At 45.5% G+C, this 24,050-nt stretch overlaps 1 protein-coding gene and 1 non-coding gene across 2 annotated transcripts in view; one reads left to right on the forward strand and one right to left on the reverse strand.

Moving 5' to 3' along the window:
• Positions 1-309: 309 nt before the first annotated feature.
• Positions 310-24,050, forward strand: part of SH2D4B (SH2 domain containing 4B) — a 58,385-nt gene continuing 34,644 nt past the window's right edge. The window contains exons 1-4 of the mRNA XM_055081223.1: positions 310-352; positions 1,547-1,706; positions 2,794-2,941; positions 16,990-17,137. Coding sequence (XP_054937198.1) covers positions 310-352; positions 1,547-1,706; positions 2,794-2,941; positions 16,990-17,137 — 499 coding nt within the window. The remainder of the gene's footprint in view (positions 353-1,546; positions 1,707-2,793; positions 2,942-16,989; positions 17,138-24,050) is intronic.
• TRNAE-CUC (transfer RNA glutamic acid (anticodon CUC)) lies at positions 5,113-5,185 on the reverse strand. The gene has a single exon. It is a non-coding gene; the product is annotated as a tRNA-Glu (tRNA).

Raw genomic sequence — 24,050 nt, forward strand, 5'->3', positions numbered from 1 at the left:
TGAGTGTGCTTGTGAGGAACAGAGACAGGGTTGGGAGAAAATCACACAAGCGTGTTGTTCAGGAAATGCCTGTGAGAGAAAAAGGGCAGGGAGCTGGAGCAGCCTGGGAGAGCCATCGCACTGCAGTGCAGGCGTGACCTTGAGTGAAGGAGAGGGGAAGGGCAGGTTGGCTGGAGGTGTTCCAGGCAGCCACGCAGTCCAGGGAAGGTTTGTCAAGGCCTCCGGGAAGTTGCCCATCAGAGGAGTCCCACGTCTCCCAGGAACCAGCCTGCCATGCTCAGTCAAAGTCTGGGAGCCTCCTCTGGAAGCATGGCCTTGGGCAAACACAAGGGCGTAGAAGCTGGAGTGCACAGTCAGTTATGCTCCCTGTTGTGGGATGTCCATGGAGCACATTCTCATGACCATCACAGAGATCTGTGTCCTAGGGCCCTATATTCACCTTAAAAGTTTTACTGGGCCAGTCATGCAAAACCTTTAAAAATCCCATCTCTTGCAATTTGGGCCCTAGAAAGAGATGGCTTTTCCAAACCTACCACGTCCCAGATTTCTATATTCTCTCTATTCCCTTTCATTTCTACTTGCAAAGTGCTCAATTCCTCCTTGAACTTAACATCTTGCCAAACACAGCTCCTAGCAACCAACCCACTACCAACGTTCTATTTTCCAGTATCTTCCCTTAGGGGGGCCAGGTTCAGAAGGCAGGAGGGTCTGCCTTTTAAGTGATAGTGTCTGATAACTTTACCAGATGCTTTGCTCCTGCATCACGTGGATCTCCAGCCATTCAACCTGCTAAACGTCACTGGTAAGGCAGTGACACTTAGTTGATATTCCTGTTTCAGCCAGTACCCCACTTTAGATTTCCATTTTAGTCATGGTTATCAATGGAATCTTTTAGAACAGGCAAACTGAAAAATCTCAGTGACTTAATCCAACACAGGTTTATTTCTTGCTCAGGTTACAGGCTGATGTGGGTCAGGGAGACTCAGGGGTCAGCTGCTTCATCTTGCAATGCCACCATCTCCAATTCCTTATTTCCAGCCAATGGACAGGAGAGATAGAGATAGAGATAGAGATGATAGAGATAGAGATAGATAGAGAGAGGGAGGGAGGGAGGGAGGGGGGGGGAGAGAGAGAGAGAGAGAGAGAGAGAGAGAGAGAGAGAGAGAGAGAGAGAGAAGACTCCCGGGCTCCTAACTGCCTTGGCTTGGGAGTGACACAAGTCTTCCATCAGCGAGTGCTGTCACCTGATGTCTTCTCTGCTGAAGATTTCAGGGTCTCTGGGCTTCGGACACCAGTTCCAGCTTTGAACACCTGCTCCAGCAGGCTGACTTGGCTGACATATTGCTCCCTAGAGGGAGTGAGAGAGGGAGATGGCCATGGACCTGCACTCAGGTCAATGTCTCTCTGGCATCCTCTTTGCAGATGACCACGTTTTGTAGGGTGGCTTGATGGTTGTGCACCCCTGGCCAGCCCAGGTCATTCCTGACTCAGTACAACTCAGACCTGTTTTTCCTTCCTTCCTTGTTCTTCCTGTGTTGTGAGGCAGCGAGTGACAAGCACATCCAGTGGCTCCTGGGGGCAGATGGCGAAGTCTGGGTCTGGGTCATGGGAGAAGGCCCTGGAGACAAGCCCTATGAAGAGATCTCTGAGGAGCTGATTGCAGAGAGGGCGCGGCTGCAGGCACAGAGGGAGGCGGAGGAGCTCTGGTGAGAGGTGCCAATGGGTACTGGGGTGGGTCCTGAACACGGAGGCTTGGGGTGGGTTCAAATTAAAGACAATAGGTTATGGGTGGGAGGGAGGAGGTGCCAGGCAGCTGGCTGGCTGTTTGGAGCACTGCTAAGATTAGGGGACCAAAGCACTAGTCTTACATCGGGTAGACCTTGTAGGTTCAAATCCTGGCTCCACTAATTCGTGGTGAGCTGATCCAGGGCCTCAGTTTTCACATCTGGAGTTTGGGCATCACAACACCTTTTCTATATGGATGTAGTTGGATTTACTGAGATAATGCATATGATATCCTTTTGCCTCTTTCCTCACTGAGTTGTCCCGAGGACAGCAGAGCAATTTGAATTCACTTTTAAAATCTGCTTGTTTCTCGTCATGTTACCTCCATTTCTTACACAAGATGGACAGTTGAGCCCCTACTGATACTGGGGGGTCAGACTTCTTTCATAAACCACATTTGACATATTTTTTGCCAGACTTGGAAATTTGTATGAAGTCGACTCCAACATCTTTCCCCCAATTTTTACTGACAGTGTTTTAATCATAAAATTGTAATGTTTAAACAACATTGAAAAATGTAAAGAATCAATTAAATAACAACTCAATACCCACCACCTAAGATAACCATGGTGAGCATTTGGGCAATACATGCTTTGTAAACTGCTTTATTCACACCTTCATAAATTGATTAATATAAATCCACAGTGTTATTTAAGATTACTGTATAGTATCCCATTACGTGAGAAACCCAATTTATTGGTCTTGTTGAGGGACATTTGGGTTGTTTGCCACTTTTTAATGTTATAAAAACCCTCTGATGAGCTTTTCCCTGCACCTTTGTAAACTTGAGTGAGAAATGGGGTTTCTGAGGTTTTATTTTCTGGCTTCCAGAGCAATTCTGGTGATTTATACTCCCCACCTTTGCTAACGTTGAGTTTTGTGAACCTCAGATATTTGCCGTTCTGATAGACCAAGAATGATTGTGCATGGTTTTTATTTGAAGTTCTGTTGGCATGTGGTCCTTCAGTTTCCCATACCTCCTGATACCTGCTGGTGTTCTCTTGGAAGGAGACAGAAGGAGGCAGAGATCACCAAGAAGTTCCGGGATGCTCTGGCCAATGAGAAAGCCCGGATCCTGGTGGAGAAGTGGAAAGTGGAGATGGAGGACCGCAAGGCTGCCAAAGTCCTGGAGGAGCGCATCCATGAGGAATTCAAGGTGGGCCAGTGCCTGGGCATCTGTGGGGGGCCACCTGCTCCAGCCCCCAGGCCCCTGGGGTTGATCTCTGGCTTGGACCAGTCCTTGGCTAATGAGTGCTTTATGAGAACAAAAATCTGGCATGTCTGAGCAGGAAGGAACTTGACACACCATTTGGGCCAATCCACTTCCCCTTGAACAGATGAGGAAATCAGGGTCAGACAGGGGAAGTTACTTGCCAAGGCTGTGTGTACTGGTGGTTGGGGACAGAGCCAGGATCAGAACTCATCCCTCTGCATCCCAGCCCAAGAGTCCTGAAACGAGGCCTGAAAAGAGCTGAGTTTGTGGTCAGACCAGCCTGGGATCCAGTTCCAACTCTATTGCTTACTGCTGCGTGACCTTAGGAAGCTTGCTGAACTTCTCTGAGTCTTTACTTTCTTGTCTGTAATATTAGGGTAGTAACAACACCCTACTTGAGATTTTTGGAGGATTCGATGAGATGAAAAATGTATATTTTTTGCCCACGATAGGAAGTTGTTTGTAACCTTGCATATCTACTCATTCTGAGAGAGTTTGGAGCTGTTAAAGGAGCTTTACTGTCCTCTGGCAAGAAGCTTAGGTTTCCTGAAAAAGAAAAAAATTTTTTCCTGGTTCCTATTTTGAGATTTTTTTTTTTTCTACAGGAATAATACATTTTGGGGGGATAGAAAGCTCAGAAAATACTATAAACAAAAAGAAAAAAATGATAATCATGTTGAATCTCAACAATTGTATAATTTTGTGAATTGTATATTAATGACATTTGCTCATTTTTGAATTTTTAAAAACTTCTCCCCCCATAATGATTAGATAATGGGGACATTGACCCCTTAATATCATTTCTGTTGCAAATATTTTTTCTCAGTGTTGTTGTTGCTATTTTCTTAATTTTGGTTATAGTGGTTTGGGATGTACAGAAGGTTAAAATTTTTATTAGCCAACTATATCAATCATTTTCTTTATTATTTTATGCATAGAAAGATCTGTGCCATCACAAGCTTATAAAAATACTAATCTACATTGTTTTATATATCTTTCCTTATTTCATTTCTTTGCACTTAATTTTCCTTCACTCTGGAGTGTGGTATGATGTATGGCTCTCACTTTATTTTCTTCCAAATGACTAGCCCGTTATCCTTACATCATTTACTATGTAAACCATCCTCTCTCCTCTCACTGGATTTGTTGCCTCGATTCTTACTTCTTACTTACTTTTGGATCTTTTCGTGGATTTTTCTTCTTTGACTGATTATTCCTGAGCCAGATTTAATTGTTTAATTATATGCAGCTTTAACATAAATTTTACCATCTATTAAAGTCAGAGTCTATCATTACTCTTCATTTCTAAAATGTCCTTGGCTAATCTCATCCATTTTTTCCTATTAGAGATACTTTTGAAATATTTTCTCACTATCCCTTCCCCCCAACATCAAAAACACAACGTGGGCTTCCCTGGTGGTGCAGTGGTTGAGAGTCCGCCTGCCGATGCAGGGAACACGGGTTCGTGCCCCGGTCCGGGAGGATCCCACATGCCGCAGAGCGGCTGGGCCCGTGAGCCATGGCCGCTGGGCCTGCGCTTCCGGAGCCTGCGCTCCGCAACGGGAGAGTCCACAACAGTGAGAAGCCCGTGTACCGCAAACAAACAAACAAACAAACAAACAAACAAAAAAAACCACAACGTGGTGGTTTTTATTGGAATTGCATCAATGCTATTGCTGTATTTGTGGAGGATGAACAATTTTATAATATGAACAATTAAATCTTCTTGTTCAGGAATGTGGTATGTTCTTCCTTTTATTCAAAGCTTCTTTTTTGTCTTTGATATAGGTTTTTTTTTAAAACACCTGTAAATGCACTGGCCACCCAATCCTAAACATTCTCAATGGCATACGTACCTTTTTGGACTTTGGTAAAATTTATTGTTTTATTTAGGTGCCCTACATTTCTTTTCTAATTAAACTTTAGGTTTAATATTTTTTATTGCTATTGTGATTGTGCTCATTATTTTAAAACTTATTGCAATTGCTAGTTATATATTTATATTGTTATTGGTCTCCTTAGTTAACTTTCCTATGAGTTGCATTTTTTTCTAGGAGATTCTTTTGAGTGGTTTTTTTTTTTTTGGCTGCACCACATGGCTTGTGGGATTTTAGTTCCCCGACCAGGGATTGAACCCGGGCCCTCAGCAGTGAGAGCACGGAGTCCTAACCACTGGACCATCAGGGAATTCCCATCTTTTGAGTTTTTGAGTGAAGCAATATTTACTCTAAAACACTTTATTTTAAAAAAAAAATTCAAACTTGAAGAAAAGTGGAAAGAAAAATAAAATGAATACTCATATATTATCCACTTAAATTTACCAATTATTATTTTGCCACATTTTCACTCTCTTTCCTTCTCTCTCCATGCACGCAGGCGCACACACACACATACAGATACATGTATGCACTTTTTGGTTGCTGTCATTTTGCTGAACAATTTGAGAGAAAGTGGCAGACATAGTAACTCTAACCCAAGGGTTAGCAAACTATTTTCTGTAAAGGACCAGATAATCAATATTTTGGGCTTTTTGGGTCTGCTTCTGTCACAACTACTCACCCAGACCATAGTAGCACAAAAGCAGCCACAGACAATATGTAAACAAAAGGGTGCGGCTGTGGTCCAGTGAGACTTTTAATAATGCATGTCAGCCAGGTTTGGCCTGGGAGCCTCAGTTTGCTGCCTCCTGATCAGACCCTAATCCTTCAGCGAGGACCTTCCATGAAAAAGGACATTTCCTGCCATAGCCACAATAATCATTAGCACACTGATTGAAATTAACAATATGATTCCATAATAGTAACTCAAATCTAATCCACAGTGGAGAGGTATTTAGTTTGTATTGTTGGATTTTGCATATGATTATTTAAATCTGCTGGGGAAGAAAAACAATACTTTTTATATGTCTCCAACAGCGAAAGTCACCTGTTCCAATCTCTGGACTCCCTCCTCCCTAGAGGTGAGCTGAGTCCCAGATGCTGGGAGGGTAGCTCAGTGGAGCTGGGGTCTTGGGGCTCAGTTCCTAGTGGAGATTTTCTGGTTGATGTTCTCCCTGAGGACCTCAGTGATCGACGGATATAAATTGTGGGCTGGCTCTGTGTCGGGGTTCATGGAAGGATCATAAAGCTCTGTGGCCAGGCATCAGGTTCACTGAGGGACCCAAATGCAGGCTTTGGTGTTATTTCCAAAGAAGGTTATCGTTATTATGTGTGTGTGTTTTAAACATTAATTTTCTAAGTGTGGATGTGTTTAATATGTGTTTAATATACATAGTAACCCTGATGGATATGTCTGCATTTTGAGGAGCCTCAGAAATGCAGGTAGCATCTTTGAGGCCCTGGAGGGGCTCATTAAGGAACATCAGATCAGACTCTGGCATTGGACAGTCCATGTTTATAAGCTGGGATATTTTCTGTCAGAGCTGTCTGTAAATGAACTACGCTTGTATTGTGACGAGCTCTTCATCACAGGAAATGGTTATGTGTAGGCTGAAAGTATCTGAAAAGGTTTCTGTGGTGGATTAAATATGCCTCTCGGTAAGTTTTTGGCCTCACCTCCCTTTGAGAAGTGGGGTCTGCTTCCCGTACTCTGAGTCTCCGCCGGCCTTGTGGCGAGCTTTGGTCTGTAGGATGCAGTGGAAGTGACTCTGTGTAACTTCTGAGGACGGGCTGTAAGAGATATGTAGCTTCTACCTTTGCCCCTCTGGCAATACTCACTTTTGGAAGCTGCCTCATGAGAAGCCATCCTTGCCCTAGACTCCCAAGTTGCAACGACACCCAGGCTAGAGCCAAACAGAGGCTACGTGGAGGAACACCGAGGCACCAGGCACGTGAGTGAAGCCTTTGTGCTTCTTCCAGTCAATGACCTCAACCAAGTGATTGACCTTGGCTGGCACATTGTAGGGCTGAAGGGCCACCCAGACAAGCCCCGCCCGAATTAATAGTCCACAGAATCACAAGCACATATAACGGTTGTGTTTTAAACCACTAAATTGGCTGATAGCTTGTTGTTACTTAGCAATAGATAACTGCAACAGCTTTGCCAAAGGGATTTATGCATCGGGCTAGAAATTGGTTTAGATTATTTTTATGTGTCTTTCAACACCAAGATTCTAACATAATATGAGTCTTGCATGCAGCAATGCAGCGATAACATTCATCTAATTTAATACTTTTTTTTTCCCCCTGAGACCCTAAGTGCAGGTTGTTTGGGGGAGGGTGGTGGTGGTAGTAATAAACTCCCTGCTCTCAAAAAGCTTACAGGGTGCCAGGGGAGAGACAACTATGAGCAGCCCTCAGCCCTAACCACACCCAGGGGACCATAGAGGGCGAAGGTCCCTCCAGGAGTCTTGCACGAGCAAAGACAGGAAATATAAAGGAGATCTGTGGAAGGATGAATGGTCTGCTGGGGGCAGAGAAAAAAGCACATGATGGGTGGAGCCAGATGTAAACCTGGAAAGGTAGGCTGTGGAGTCCTTGGATGCTACGCTAAGGAGGTGGACTGTTTTCTGTGGGCAAAGCAGACCTGTGAGGATACAGAGGGCCATGGTTGTATCAAGTTTTACGAGGATAACTGGTGGGGATGGTGTGATTCAAGTGATGAAAGTTTGCAGGGAGAGAGAGGCCAGTTAGGAGATTTTTGCCATGGTCAAAGTGGGAAATAAGGGTCTGGACAGAGTCTGTGACTATGGAGAGATAGAAGGGGATGGACAGAGAGAAACGGTGGTCGTGAAATCAACAAGGCTTGGCATCAATTAGATGTCGGGATGAGGGAAAGCAGAGAGCAAAGTGTCTGAGCCCCAGGCTGAGGGATGGGTGGAGGGCACCACCCTCTAACCGTGGGGACCTGGGAAGGAGGTGCAGACTTGGAGGAGAGAAAATGTGCTTGGAATGGCTGTGCTGAGGGTTTTTGTTGTTTGTTTGTTTTATTTTTGTTTTTTACCACCCAGAAGGAGGAGAGGGGTGGGGGCTAGAGGAGAGGAGAGAACCTGGATGAGAAGCCTGGTGGTGGAGGGAGGTTGGCTGGGCTCACTTTGGGCAGCCTGTGTTGAGGATGTAGGCGCGTTCTGCAAATTCTCCTGGTCATAGGAAATTCCTTTTAGAAAATGGGGGGAAGAAAATCCCAGAACCTTGTGTAGGATTAAAGAGGGAACTTCAAAATAGGAGATACAGACAACTAAAAACATGTTTTTAAAAACCATTCTGTTGTGGCTGGCACCATTTGAATGAGATTTACATAGAAGTTTTTTTTTTTTTTTAAGAAAAAAGGAGATCATGAGGCCAGATAAAATTTGCATTTTTTCCCCTGCTTTCTTAACCCGTAAGACTGATTTTGGATGCTTCTCCCTCTGCTTCCGACCACAGAACATGGGCTAAGGATCCTGTTCTCTCCCTCTCCCTCAGGGCCTGTGACCTCCTTTCCCCACCTCCAAGTCTCCTGCCCCCTCCTGCCTCCTCCCAGTTTCCCTGATGAGGAAGACACTGTACAGCTAAGCTGTCCTTTCATTTTTCTCTGTTTTCTATGCAAGGCCACTCTCTTTTTGTTTTTTCTCCTTTAAGGCTGGAGTTCATTTTGGCCACCTCATGACATCCTCCACAACTAGAGAAACTATTGCTGCCTTATTCCCAATCAGGTTATAACCGGTGGGAAAACCTTCCACTTTCCATTTTCTCTCGAAAATTGTAGGCTTTATCTGAGTCTCTCTTGGACAAGGCTGGCATCAACAAGACAGCGTGGTGTGGTTTACCCTTTCCCCATCACGGATCATCACAAACCCTCTCTTCGTCAATTTGTTAATTCAGTCACTCTTTCGGTCAGTGTTATGGAGCACCCAGTATCTGCTAGGCCCTGTGCTGGGAACTGGCGATGGAGGAATAAACGACACAGGCCTGGCCCTGTCCTTTGGGAGTACATCATCCCACAAGGCACAATGGTATCATTGGGGCCAGGCTAAAAACAAAAACGACTATACCTTCCGGAAAAACCATCTGTCTCCGTGACATTTTCCACTGGGGTGAGACGGGCCAGGCCTCTGTGTGCTCCTGCGGTGTGCTGTTACTGATGGGTTATCAGGAGAAGGGGGATTGAATAAGCTGGACAGCTCAGAGGGCTTTGGGCTTGCCAGAAAAAAGCAATTGACTCCTAAGGTGGAAGGCGAGTGTTTTTACCTATCTGCCGTTTGGCTGCATTGGCCTTTGGCTGCTAAGCCTAAGAAAGATGGCCTTTTCTTCAGTCATCACAGATGGGCCAAATGACTCTGAAAGTAGCAACAGTGAAAGTTTTCAGGCAATTTTAGCTGTGAAGTTTGAGCATTTTAGCAAAACCAGGGAGAGAATAATGTAGTACTCTATTTTTAATTGAAAGCGTTTTCTTTTTTTTTTTTTTTTTTTTTAGCAGTTATTATTTATTTATTTATTTATTTATGGCTGTGTTGGGTCTTCGTTTATCTGCGAGGGCTTTCTCTAGTTGTGGCGAGCGGGGACCACTCTTCATCGCAGTGCGCGGGCCTCTCACTATCGCGGCCTCTCTTGTTGCGGAGCACAGGCAATGTAGTACTCTATTTTTAATTGAAAGCGTTTTCTTTTTTTTTTTTTTTTTTTTTTAACAAGGACTGCCGGGATTGGAACCCCAGCTCCCAGGTGGATTTTCTGAGTGAGAAGTGGACCTTGACATGTCTGTTTTTTTTTTTAGCAGTTATTTATTTATTTATTTATTTATTTATTTATTTATTTATTTATGGCTGTGTTGGGTCTTCGTTTATCTGCGAGGGCTTTCTCTAGTTGTGGCGAGCGGGGACCACTCTTCATCGCAGTGCGCGGGCCTCTCACTATCGCGGCCTCTCTTGTTGCGGAGCACAGGCTCCAGACGCTCAGGCTCAGTAATTGTGGCTCACGGGCCCAGTTGCTCTGCAGCATGTGGGATCCTCCCAGACCAGGGCTCGAACCTGTGTCCCCTGCATTGGCAGGCAGACTCTCAACCACTGCGCCACCAGGGAAGCCCGAAAGCGTTTTCTTTTGTCGACTCATCCCTGTGAAGAGCTTGCCTTTGTCACAGTAAGTTACCAGTTGTTTTCCTTTGAGATGGAGGTTGATGCAGGTTTCTGGCTCTTAGGTGTTGTCTCAATCTCAGGAGAAAAGGATTGAGTGAACAGTGGCACTGCCATCCGTCTACCTATCTATTTATTTATTTATTGGTAGTAATTTTTTCCCATCTTTATTGAGGTGTAATTGACAAATCAAAATTGTATGTGTTTAAAGTGTACAATGTGATGTTTTGATATACATGTACATTGTGAAGTGATTACCCAATCAAGCTAATTAACATATCCATCACTTCACCTAGTTACTTTTTGTGTGTGTGATGAGAACACTTAAGATCTACCCTGAGAAAATTTCAAATATACAATACAGTGTTAATTTATAGTCCTCATGCAGTACATTAGATGTCCAGAATTTATTCATGCTGCATAACTGAAACTTTGTGCCTTTTCATCAAACACAGCTTAAGTACCTATAGACAGAAGAATAGATAAAAGAAGTAGTGTATATGTCTATACGGTGGAATATTATTCACTCTTAAAAAAGAAGGAAATCTTGCCAGTTGTGACAACACGGATGAACTTGGAGAACGTTATGCTAAGTGAAATAAGCTAGACACAGAAAGCCAGATGTTGCACGATCTCACTTAAATGTGGAGTCTAACAAAGTCGAACTTGTAGAAGCAGAGAGTAGAATGGAGGTTGCCGGGTTGGGGTCGGGGGAGTGGGCACGCTGCTTCATGTCACCACAGCTGGTTGGAGTAGGAACACTGCATTTAATTTGAGGCGGTTGGTCAAATGCTATTTATCTATGGTACGCCAGTCATGACCCTTCAGTGTCCTTGTTATGGGCTAAATTGTGTCCGCTTATAATACATATGTTGAAGTCCCAACCTCCAGTATCTTAGAATGTAACTATATTTGCAGCTAAGGTCTTTAAAGAGGAAATTAAGTTAAAATGAGGTCTTTAGGGCGGGCCCTAATTCCCTATGACTGGTATCCTTAAAAGAAGAGGAAATTTGGACACAGATGTCTATGAACACAGAGGAAAGACCATGTGAAGACACAGGGAGAAGATGGCCATCTATAAGTACTTTGTTATGGCAGCTTTGTTAGGGTACTTCGTTATGGCAGCTGGGTAAGCTAGTACACCCCTTATTCTTACAAGGGAGTAGGACGAGGAGGTTGAAGCCCCTGTGGCTTTGACATGCCTTGACTGCCTGGGTTTTCCCTGAGATCCACTCCTGTCTGGAAGACTCCTGGGGGCAGATGATGGATCTAGAGTCCCCGGGTGGAAGCTGTCTTGGTTGGTGCCCTGTGTATTGCGTGATGTGATGACCACCGTCAGATTAGGGATTCCTGGGGGAGGAATAGAAACCCACTGTGTAAACTGTGAAGTGCTGTGCCAGTGTGATGCTTCATTTTTGTGCTTCTGAGATGCTAGTGACTGATGAAGGTGAAATACAGCTTTGGGGTAAGATTCAGCTTCTGCTTTGGAGTCAGACAGACCTTGGTTCCACTTTTGCATCAGTCATTAACTCTCTGTTCTAGTATTTCCCATCTTAAAACCAGCCGACCAACACACCCTCCCTCCCCATTTCTATCTTAACCCCACGTTCCCCTCCGGCTACCACTTCCTGTCTCTGCTCCTTTTCTACAGGAAATGTCTTGAAAGGGTTGTCTGCGGTCACTCCCCTGCCTCCGTCACGCTGCCTGGATGGCTGCCCATCGCACCACTAGGGCTGCTGTTGACAAGATCTCCCATCACGTCCTGAGACCACATCCTGCTGTCCCTTGTTGCTTCTCTGTCCTTATCTTTTGTGATGTCTCAGCAGCCTGAGCTCAGCTTACAACTCCCTTTTTACTTGAAATGCTTTCCTCTCTTGGCTTCCCCTACGGACGTCGCCCCTTCTGGTTTTTTATCTTACCCCTTGGTCTGCCTTCTCAGTCTCGTTTTCTGGCTCCAGCTCTTTCTCCCAACTTTTAAATGGCTCAGCACCCTAAGACACCCTGGCTATTTTCTCTTGATCTACCTTCTTTCTCGCATTGGTAACATCAAGTCCATGGCTGAGAAACATCACCCCCGAGCAGAGGACCTCTCAGTCAACATCTGCAGCCTGCCCTCACCCTCAAGTCCTGGGATCACGTGTCCCACCGCTCAGGGCAGGCCTCTTGGATGTCAGATGGCGTCTCATACTCATTAAAGATAGGATTTTGTTTGTTTTCCTTCCAGCCACAGTGGATAATTCTCTACTCAAACATGCCAAACCTGTTTCCAGTGCTGGGGCCACTGCACCTGTGGTTCCCTTGCTCTGGAAATTTCTTCTCCCTGAGACTCACTCATCAGGCTTCTTATTATTTAGGTCTCAGATCAGTCCCTTTTGAGAGGACTTCTGGTCACGCAGCCTACAGTAGCCTCCCAGACTCTACCACTTACCCTGTTTTAATTCTCTGCACGTGTTATTATTTCTGGTATTTTTTAATTTTACTTGATGAGTGTTTTCCCGCCATTGGGAGGCAAGCTCCGAGAGAGTGGTGCTGTGTCTGCCTTGTTCATGGCTACATCCCCAGTGCCTGGAGCAGGCCGAGCCTCCTAGATGCTCAGTAAGGATTTGGTGAATGACTAGATGAAGCCGCTCAACTTCTTTAGCCCTTAATTCCTGACTCCTAGAGAGTGGGTCAATAGGAAGTTGGAATTTTGTCTGTGTGTTAGAATTTTAAAAAATGATCATTGAATTGGAGAAAAGTCCTCAATCTGTGCCATTTCAGAAGCAACAAAATCCTTGCCTTTTTTTTTTAAATGAGGGACTCAAAACTCACAGTTACTGTCTTCTTTTTTTTTTTTTTCGATCCATTAAAATATCAATGGACTGAAAAAGTTATGAGCCACAAAAACAGAGAAAATGAGAGGAGGGAAGAACAGATGAGAAAATGTCCACAGAAGTTTGGTTTCTGGAAGACAGAGGGAGAGCGGTGCGGGGCTCAGCGGGGCTCCTGCAGGAAGAGGGCTGGTGGCACTGAGCCGACTCGGTCCAGAGTCCCCATGGGCTCGGGACTTGGGGACAGCAGATACATGAAGGATGGCGCTGAGAATGTGGGATTGGTGGCAAGTTTCTATGTGGAGTGGCTGGACCCTCAGGTCCCTGCTTTCATCTGTTTCTTCCAGGCTACTTCATCCCTTCCTCTAACCAGGAGGAGATGGGGAGTTGCAAGGGCAAGGTTGGGGCTCAGCGTATCAGGCTGAGCAGAGAGAGAAGATGGGGGGCAAGTGGGAAACAGGGGGAGTAAGCAAAGGTCTGAACTCTGAACAGTGGGACCTGCAGCCAGGGTTGCCTGTAGGGTGTACAGGGCTGGCAACTGTTTTTGGTGGTGGTGTTTTTATCTATAGCAAATTAACAATTTGAACTACATAAAATCAGTCTATTAGCTCTATTCTGGTGGCCCAATCTCATGTGATCCTATGATAAAAATATTGTGTTGGCCAATAGGATTCATCTGCCTGCTGGGCCACCCTTCTGGAACCAGGGTGCCACTGGGCCCCAGGATGACTCCATAAATATGAATCCTGGAGCTCCTTGGGGCACTTGGTTAACCCCTTGCGTGGAGGAGAGGGTCAGAGAGCACCTTGAAGGGGAGAAGCAGGCACTAGGATTCCTGTGGGACCTGGTCTGGGCTTGGGGCATCTTACCTGGACCACACTGCTGCCCCTGCCAGTCCTGGGGGTACTATTTCTGGCCAGTCTTGGGGGAACTTGCAAGGGAAATTTGCAAAAAGACACCTCAAAGCATCGGTTTCCCATGAAGTGTGGGGCTTAGGCTAGGGGTCCTGCTTGCTTGAGTCTAAGGGCTGTTCTACCTGCAGCCTGCATCCCACCACAGACTCCTAGGATGCTGGTGGTCTCATACCACCCAGGTAGGACAGAGAAGACACTGAATAATCTCAGAGGAGGGCTTCCCTGGTGGCGCAGTGGTTGAGAGTCCGCCTGCCGATGCAGGGGACACGGGTTCGTGCCCCGGTCCGGGAAGATCCCACATGCCGCGGAGCGGCTGGGCCCGTGAGCCATGGCCGCTGAGCCTGCGCATCCGGAGCCTGTGCTCCGCAACGGGAGAGACCACAACAGTGAGAGGCCCGCGTACCAGAAAGAAAAAAAAAAAATCTCAGAGGAAGGACCTCCAGATACTTATGTTTGAGGGTCCTCAATGAAATGGCTGATCCTTCATCCAGTCTTCCTAGAGTTAAGCCCATCTCTCAAGGAAACCCTGACTACACCCTCTGAGTGTCTGTTTCAGATACATACTTACTTTCTCTCTTGAATGTGAACAGTCAGGGAACATCAGATATCAGAGGAAAGCCTCCAACACGAATGACAGGCGCCAAATAAAACAAACTTAAAACAAAAAAGCAAAGAAGAGAGGAAACAGATCTAAATCAGAATATGGGGGAGAAGAATCTCTAAAATCCTTAGAGATGAGCTATTGCATTCATGACACAATTTCAGGGTGCAACGAAGCAAAAAGAAACAACCAAAGAATAAGAAAGAGGGCTTGGGAGTTACAAATGTGCTAGCTGAAATAAAAAATTCAGTAGAAGGTTTGGGGGATAAAGTCAGTGAAATCAGCCAGGAAGTAGAACAAAAAGACAAGAGACGGAAAATAAAAGAGAAATGATAAGGCACTTAGAGGGTCAAATCAGGCAGTCCAGCAGTTGACACATAGGAGTTCTAGAAAGAAAACAGCAAAAAGAGAGGAGAAGAAATGATCACAGAAATTCTAGGCAGAGATGTATTAGACTAGAAGGACCTGAAACTCCAATCGAAAGCATCCTGAGTGCCTAACACAATCAATGAAAGAAAATCCACATCAAGGCACATCTATTAAAACGGTTCAGGGACTTCCTTGGTGGTGCAGTGGTTAAGAATCCGCCTGCCAATGCAGGGGACATGGGTTCGATCCCTGGTCCAGGAAGATCCCACATGCTGCGGAGCAACTAAGCCCATGCACCACAACTACTGAGCCTGTGCTGTAGAGTCCGTGAGCCACAACTACTGAAGCCTGCATGCCCTAGAGCCCGTGCGCCAAAACTACTGAGCCCATGCGCTGCAACTACTGAAGCCGCGCGCCTAGAGCCTGTGCTCTGCCACAAGAGAAGCCACTGTAATGAGAAGCCCGCGCACCGCAATGAAGAGTAGCCCTCACTTGCCACAACTAGAGAAAGCCCGCGCGTAGCAATGAAGACCCAATGCAGCCAAAAAAAAAAGGTTCAGAATTCAGTGATAAAGAGAAAAATTAGTGCCTCATGCAGAAGAATAAGAATCCGAGTACAGTACTGGATGCTGGAAGACAAGATAGTAAAGTCTTCCAACTTCTGCAGGAAAATTATTTTTAATCAGATTCTATGCTTAGCTAGAAGTTACATGCGAAGGTAGCATATAGATATTTTCAAACAAGACTCTATATAGACGTATAGATTATATATAGGTCTATCTATAGATATCTATAGATAAATAAATACATATATATGTAAATATAGATATTTTCAGACAAGTGTCTCTCTGTGCATCCTTTTCTGAGAGGTATTGTGAGCTATGTTGCTGCAAAATGAGGACGTGGACAAGACAGAAAACATGGAACAAAGAAACAGGGGCTTCAACTCACCGGAGGCTGAGAGGCGAGTCCTGAGAGGACAGACGGACAGGAGACCTAGATGGCAGCCAGCTGAGATGGGGAAGGAGAGATGCATCTGAGGGGTGGGCATCCCTTGGAAAAGATCACTGCTGTATGGTCTGTTATAAAAAAAGCACTTGGGTAAACACAGAGAAAGATTTACTGCAGATCTTAGAGAAGTTTGGCAAAAATTCAACACTCTACTTCAAGATAAAGCCACTAGTAACTCAGGAAAGGAAATTATTCGAAAGGAAAAGTCATCACACTGCCATGTTTTACTGAATTTCAGATGCCATTAATTGTATAATCTATGATTATTTTAAGAAGAAAGAAAAAAACTGTTGGCTATGAAAAAGGCAAGTAGTAAGTTGTAAGACATACATATTTTAGAGATATTAGAAAGTTAAAAAATGTAATTCTTAGAATTGGTGGAAATAGCACCCTATTTGGCGTTACAGTGAACTATATTTAGTTCTGCACCCATCTCTGATTTAACCACAAATTGTGATGTAAATCTATTGTGAGGGCAAGGAGACGAAAAGTATGGGTATGTACCTGTATGGGAAATATAAGTGCTAAATACTCATGTACCAGAAGAGAAGGGTAGTAGTTAATGTCTAGAATTGATAAATCAAGAATTAGCAGCATTGTTCAGACATGGATGTAACCACATGAAGGAAAGCTAAAATAATTGAGGATGGTGACCTCTGGGCAGTAGATGAGGGTGGGGTAGGTTGGGGTGAAGTGGATTGGAGAACTGATGTTTTTTTACAACAAGCCTTTTGGCATATAATGCATGATTGACATGTGTGTGCATGTTGCTTTGATTAAACAAAGGTAGAGGAAAATACACACACGGCCTTTTTGGAGCTTGAAAGCAGGATAATAATTGGAGATTTGGGGCCCCCAAACCTGCTCTCTCTCTGAAATATCTTCTCTGAAAATAAGGTTAAGATATAATCATATCCTGCTTAACTGGCCTCCAGGAAGGCCAGGAGCCCCTCCCCATGCCTACCCTCCCCTCTTCCCCCAGAATGGAAGTGTGACCAAGGGTGACCCAAAGTCCTCTTACTATTGCAGAAAGCTTTAGAGTCTACAAATCGTTCACATGTTTCAGGCCATTCGATCCTTTACCATGGCCTGATTAGGCGTAAGTATCACCGTTTCATGTGCGTAGAGACAGAGCCTGGAGGGGCACCGCTGGCCCACCTCTTTCACGTGACAGCTCAGCCCTTCCCTGCCCGTGCCCTGTTACCGTCACCTAACGTCATCCTGTCCCCGTGATATCTTAGAGGAAAGAGGAAGAGGAGAAGAAGCGAGGAGAAGAGCAGATTCGCCTCCAGGAAGAGCAGAGGGCGAAGGAACTCTACTGGACCCTGAAGCAGGCCCAGCTGCAGAGCCACCCCAGTGAGGGGGAGGGGCGCGAGTGGGAAGAACAGCGTGAGTGGCGCTTGTCTCTTGGGGACGGGGAGGCCGGCCTGTCATCTTCACCCGCTCTCCTCCCACCTGTCTCTTTGCTCAGGCATCCTTCCCGTTCACTCAGCCAGCCTGGAAGCCTTTGCCTGGGGCCAACCATCTGTGTGGTCCCGCTAAGGACCCAGGGGGTAAGGGCTCCATCCTCAAGAAACTTACTTGCCTGTCGGGGAGGTTTCTTACACTAAAGAATAAAACCCGGGCTTCCCTGGTGGCGCAGTGGTTGAGGGTCCGCCTGCCGATGCAGGGGACGCGGATTCGTGCCCCGGTCCGGGAAGATCCCACATGCCGCGGAGCGGCTGGGCCCGTGAGCCGTGGCCGCTGAGCCTGCGCGTCTGGAGCCTGTGCTCCGCAACGGGAGAGGCCACATCAGTGAGAGGCCCGCGTACCGCAAAAAAAAAAAAAAAAAAATTTAAAAAAAGAATAAAACCCTACCTTTACTGAGTTACCAATAATTTTCTGACTCTGTGCTAAGCCCCGGGGATCCAGAGGTGAGGGATCACAGTCCTTATCTTGGGGGAACTCACTGGCCAGACAGGAGATAGACACACAGGCTAAGGGCTTTGAGGGAAAATGCACACGTTCTATTGGAGCACATGGTGGCTATCCTGGTGGCGTTCCAGTTGAGGAGTTATGAAGTGAGCCTTGATGGTGGTGTAGGGATAACAAAGAAGCTGGAGAGGGCCCTTGGGAAGGAGCACCCAGAATATGACCAAGGAATGTGGTGTGCTTGGGAAGTTAGAGATGTATGGGGTGACTTCTAAACTTGGAGGGTGTCAGGGGTGGTAAGAAGTTAGGTGGGAAAGAGAGGGTGGAACCAGGTTTGAAGGGTGGTGCTTGAATATGTTCTTGAGATTTGCTTTAATCAGGTATGGTTAGACATGCAGACATGGAAATGACTGTCTTGCAGGAAGAAGTTTTTCCTCACAGATTCCTAGACATGGAGAGCATGGCATGCCAGGCAGGGCCACATGGGGAAGCACGAGGGTGAGTCAGGAGACAAAGGGTGCAAGGGGAAAAAGTGGGCAAGAGCCTTCATTGTGGTTTCTTTGGAAAAGTTAAGGTAGGGCAGGGTAAACAGGCTTAGGATTGGCTAGGGTGAATAATTTCAGCAGGCTCTGGGGTCCAGGGGCTGTCTCTAGTTCTCTGATACCTGGCCCTGGGGTGATTAGGCAGATGGATAGATTGTGGAGTGTAAGAATGAGATAAAAGAGGTGGTTGGAATGTGGGCTTTGCATTGGTTAGTTTGCATTTGAAAGGCACACTTGCAGGTGAGTCCTTTACTAGCGTTAGGAATTGGCTAGCTCTTGGAGGGGCAGTCTCTGAAGGATCAGCAAGGCCCCAGATGTCAAAACTTCGAAAAATACAGAAAATAAAAAGGCATGATTAATATAGGTGGACACTGGAAGCTTCTAAAGGTGAGTGACATGCTTCAGGCTGCGTTTGGGAGTGAGAGGAACTAGGGCCACAGCAGGGAGAGAAGACATGTGAGGTGCCTTCTGCTGGCCAGCATTCTGGTCCTCAGCACTTCTTAGTCATCTGCCAGGTTCATTAAACAGACTTAAAAAAATTGAGGGCTTCCCTGGTGGTGCAGTGGTTGGGAGTCCGCCTGCCGATTCAGGAGACGCCGGTTCGTGCCCCGGTCCGGGAAGATCCCACATGCCGCGGAGCGGCTGGGCCCGTGAGCCATGGCCGCTGAGCCTGCGCGTCTGGAGCCTGTGCTCCGCAACGGGAGAGGCCACAACGGTGAGAGGCCCGTATACCGCAAAAAAAAAAAAAAAAAAAAAAATTGTGATGTAATTCACATACCATAAAATACATCCTTTTAAAGTGCTCAATTCAGTGGTTTCTAGTATACTCACAAAGTTGTGCAACCATCACCACTACCTAATTCTAGAATATTTTCATCACCAGAGAAAGAAACTCTGCCCACTGGCAGTTACTTCCCCCCCCACCACACCCCTGGAAACCATTAATCTAATTTCTATCCCTATGGATTTGCCTGTTATGGACATTTCATATAACAGAATCATACATTATGTGACCTTTTGTGTCTGACTTCTTTCATTTAGCATGTTTTCAGGGTCCATCCACGTTGTAGCATGGATCAGTCATTCATTCTTTTTTATGACTGAATAAAATTCTAATGTGTGCATATACCACATTTCTGTTTATCCATTTATCAGTTGATGGACATTTGGGTTGTTTCCACTTTTTGGCTATTATAGATGATGTTGCTCTGAGTATTTGTGTATGTTTTTGTGTGAACATATATTTTCATTTCTCTTGGATATATATCCAGGAGTGGAATTTCTGGGTCATATGATAGCTCTATGTTTAACATTTTGAGAAACTGCCGTACTGTTTTCCAAAGTGACTGTACCATTTTACATTTCTACAAGCAATGTGTGAGTGTTCCAATTTCTTCATATCCTTGTCAGCACTTGTTTTTCGTGGTGTTTTGCTTTATAGCCATCCTAATGGGTATGAAGTGCTACCTCATCATGATTTTGATTTGCATCTACCTAATGACTGCCACAAAAATACTGAGGATCATAAGAAACTATTATGAACAATTATATTCCAACAAATTAGATAACCTAGAAGAAATGAATAACTTTCTAGAAACATACAACCTACCAAGACCGAATCATGAAGAAATAGAAAATCTGAACCGTCCAGTTACTAGTAAGAATATTGAATCATAAAGTTATGTATGGATATTCAACCTCACAGGGGTTGGTGCCGATGACCCCGCATTTTTCATGGGTCAACTGTATTTCTTTTGACATTATAGAGGTAAGCTTTTTTGTAAAGTCTCTTTGCTTCTACTGAGAGTTTTGAGGAAAACTGGAAGGAAAAATTAATATCAGTCCCCAAATAGAAGATACCATGCCTGTTCAAAAGCAGGTTTTTCTATAGAGCAGGAACCAGGAGATAACTGTGGGTGGCAGCCTTGGTGTAGAGGTGTCCTGTCTTCATGAGTGAAATTACTTGCCAGGTTTAGGAGCTGCAAGGCATCGATCGGCTCCCTGTTTTGGTATGAACTCATGGCAAACTGTGGTGTTTGGGAGGGCAGGGGCCTGCCGATCTCTCAAAGGATGACCGTGATGCCTACTCTTGGAAAGGTCAAGCAACATTTTGATTTTGATCTTGAATGTCCAGTCTCACGAGTTGGATTTTGGCCGATTGAAATTAGGCATATATGGTCTTGGTTTTTGCATGGGAATTATTGTAATGCTTATAAATGAAAATGAAATCATTCAACCATCTTAAGTCAAACAAAAAAAAATAATAAAAGAAACATAGTGACCTTGGAAAAAAACAAAAAAAGAATATTGAATCAGTCATAAAAAATCTGCCAACAAAGAAAAGTCCAGGAGCAGATGTCTTCACTGATGAATTCTACTGAACATTTAAAAAAGAATTAATACAAATCTTTCTCAAAATATTCCAAAAAAATTGAAGAGGAGGGAACACTTCCAAACTCATTTTAGGAGGCCAGCATCATCTCATACCAAAGCCAGATAGAGACAATACAAGCAAAGAAAATTACAAGCCAGTACCCTTGATAAACATAGATGCAAGAATCCTGTAATATTTTGCTACAAAATATTTGTACATTTGGAAAGGCCCCATGGAGGAAATGGTATTTGGTTTGGGAAAAGTGGGGAGGTAGATAAGGCGGGCAAGGGCTTCGCAGCCGAGGGAACAGTACTGAGCAGAAGCAAGGTCATTATGTGCATAGAACACGGCACATGGTTTGATGTGGTTGCAGCCTGGGGTTCATGGTGGGTAATGACGGTAATGAGGCTAGAAAGATAAGATGGGCAAGAGCTAATGAAGAATTCATTTGTTTAAATTTGGAATGGATGAAGAGATGGGTGACAAAAGAAGGCAGGTCAAAATTCATACTGAAAAAAGTAGTGAACGATCACAGAGTGAAGTCACACGAGGCTCCTGTGGTCTGGGGAAGGAGCACTGGGCTGGGAGCCCTGTCCTAGCTCTGCCGCTTCCTAGTATGTGACCTCGAGCAAGTTCTCTGCTCCGTTTCTCAGTTTCTTCATTTGTAACATGAGGGTCATCACGGAGAGCTGAGGGTGAAATGAGAGGGAGGAAGCACAGGTGCTCTCTAAGTGGTGAAGGGCTGTCACTCACAAAGTGTCCCTCTTTTTTGTAGCTACACAATGAGATGGAAAGTTATGGGCTGGGCTGGTGTTTCATTGGTGATGGAGGATGGAAATCATTTGGCCCCAGTGCTGCCTGATTGCTAATTAATGTACTGTGTGGCAACTGAAAATGGAAAAACCTACCCTGAACAGCGAAAAGATGTGATCATTCAGGCCCATGATTTTGGTTCCTCATTTTATGCTTTCTTAAAGAATGATGAGCTAAATTCTGGAGGCTGTCATTCAAATCCAGCAAAGCCATTCTGCACTCAATTAACTTAATATGAAAGATATGGTAGGCCATTAATCTACTGGGAGCAGCAGTTTTTGATAAAACACCTAAATTAAATTCTCCAAGTTAGAAAAAAAAGGGAATTGTTCCCTTTAATATCACTTGAATACAGAGTTATTCAGTTCAAACAGCAGAGCAGGCTCTGGCTTCTGAGAAGCTCTGAATATATCAGGCAGAAATTCACTTAATAATTTCTCAACTGTGAATTTGGAAGAGTGTGAGTTACGTAACCTTTAGTCATCCAGAGATTTAGAGATGAGCTGGCCTGACTTGGTTAACGGTATCATTTACAAAAATTGGAGCTGTGTGACTGTTCACTCCTCCCCTCCCTCTTTTTTTTTTTTTTTGCGGTACGCGGACCTCTCACAGCTGTGGCCTCTCCGGTTGCGGAGCACAGGCTCCGGACGCGCAGGCTCAGCGGCCATGGCTCACGGGCCCAGTCGCTCCGCGGCATGTGGGATCCTCCCGGACCGGGGCGCGAACCCGCGTCCCCTGCATCGGCAGGCGGACTCTCAACCACTGCGCCACCAGGCAAGCCCCCCTCCCCTCCCTCTTTGAGCTGTGTGACCCCGGTTGTGGGCCCCCGTACCCATAACTAGCACTCTAGTGCCGCACGCCTTGTGGGGTTTGGGTCAGAGCTGAGAAAATATGTGCCCGGGCCCAGTAGGGAGTCCAGTTATGCTGGTTCTGTCCTCTTCGCTCATGAAAGGGCATGTGCTCTGGAGTCTGGGTTTAAAGTCAGTGATTCTAAAATGCTGTGCGCTTGATACAGGCAGAGCTTGAAGGGGCCTGTGGAGATGGGGTGTGGGTCTGCCGACGGGGTGGGCAGAGAAGAGTTTTGGGCTTGAAGGAAAGCTGAAGGATAGCACGGAGGGATTTTTTTTCTCTCTGCTGATGGGATGGGAAATTGTGTAGTTGCTCCTTGGACGTAAGTTTGAACAGATCCCCAAACTCCAGGTGCCGTATATTTTTGGCTTTACAGCTCAGAATGATGCCAGCGTGAGTCCCCACATGCCTGATTCATGTCCTGCTTAGGGTTCTCTCCCCTCTTGAATTACTCAGGAATCCCTGGGCGCTTTATATTGTCTCCAAAGTGAAGTCTTTCTGAGCTTCACGCTGGCATGAGGCTCACTCTGGTCTTAAGGAACCCCTGAAGTTCCTCCTGGTGGCCACAGGGGGTCACTGTTGGCAGCAATCAGGATTGCAAGCAGAACAAGGATGGTTGGCAGGTGACCTCAGAAGCCTCGGGGTCCAGGTAGAGAGAGCCCCTTACTTTGGCCTTGTTTAGCTGTTGGTGAGCCTCACTGGGTTTCCCCGAGGCTCATCAGAGCTCACTGTCTTGGCACCAAACCCATCCTCTCCCCAGGTGACGGCTGCTCCAGCAGGTTGAGTCACCAGAGGCCTGTATGTATATCCTTCTGCATCCGGACCACCTGTTTCCCTTCTCCCAGGGGTCAGGAAACGTACCCTTCTCGCAAAGTTTCATTTTTCCCATTTCCCTGACAAGAGCTCCTGACTCTACCCAGCCCCCATTCTTACACCACTTCCCCACCTTCACCCTTTTGTGCCTTAATGGGGCTGGACCCATCCTAAAGGTGGTATTCCAGTCCCCTCATCTCACAGTCAACATGATTATAACAACAACAATAGATAATATTTAATGAACCTCCTCCATTTGCCCGGAACTGTCCAAGCCCCATCTATGTACAATCTCATTGCTATCTCATAGTAACCCTACGAGGCCCCCATTTTACAGATGAGGAAATAAAGTGTAGGTATAGTAATTCAAGTTGTCCAAGGTTCCCATGAAACAGAAAATGGAGCAGAATTTAAACACATCTACACACACACACAATTTAAATCTTTATTCGTGCCTTCTCCTGTATATAGGATTATTCACTAATTTTCAGAGACATTATGCTATTCACCCAAGGGGTTACTACAAATTGATATTGCTTTGAAGCATTTGGTTTCTTGGCAGGCTGTAACTGGCTCATCTGAATTCTATTCAGCACTGAGTCTTTTCTATCTGGGCAGAGGTAGGGAGAACCATGGGCAAGTGCTCTAGAGACGGGTCCCCTGAAGAGCAACAGTTAATGATCTTCCAGAGCCTTGTGGCCCCTGGACATTCCCCCCTGAATCCCATAGGCACCTCTCACTCCACACATCCAAAACGCCATCCTCCTCTTCCCCCACCTGCCTCATCACCTGACTGTCAGAGGCAGAAACTTGGCTGTCATTCTGGTCTCTCTTTTTTGCTTACTACCAATCCCCAAACCACCAAGTTGTAAAGATTTGACCTCCTCAATATTCTTTGAATTTACTCCCCTCCTTCCCATTGTCCTGACTTTAACCCCCATTGCTCTTTGCCTAGGTTTCTTGTTTCCAAGCCTCTATTCTTGTTCCTGTCAGATTCATT

Source organism: Physeter macrocephalus, chromosome 20 (assembly GCF_002837175.3).
Source record: "Physeter macrocephalus isolate SW-GA chromosome 20, ASM283717v5, whole genome shotgun sequence".
NCBI lineage: Eukaryota > Metazoa > Chordata > Mammalia > Artiodactyla > Physeteridae > Physeter > Physeter macrocephalus.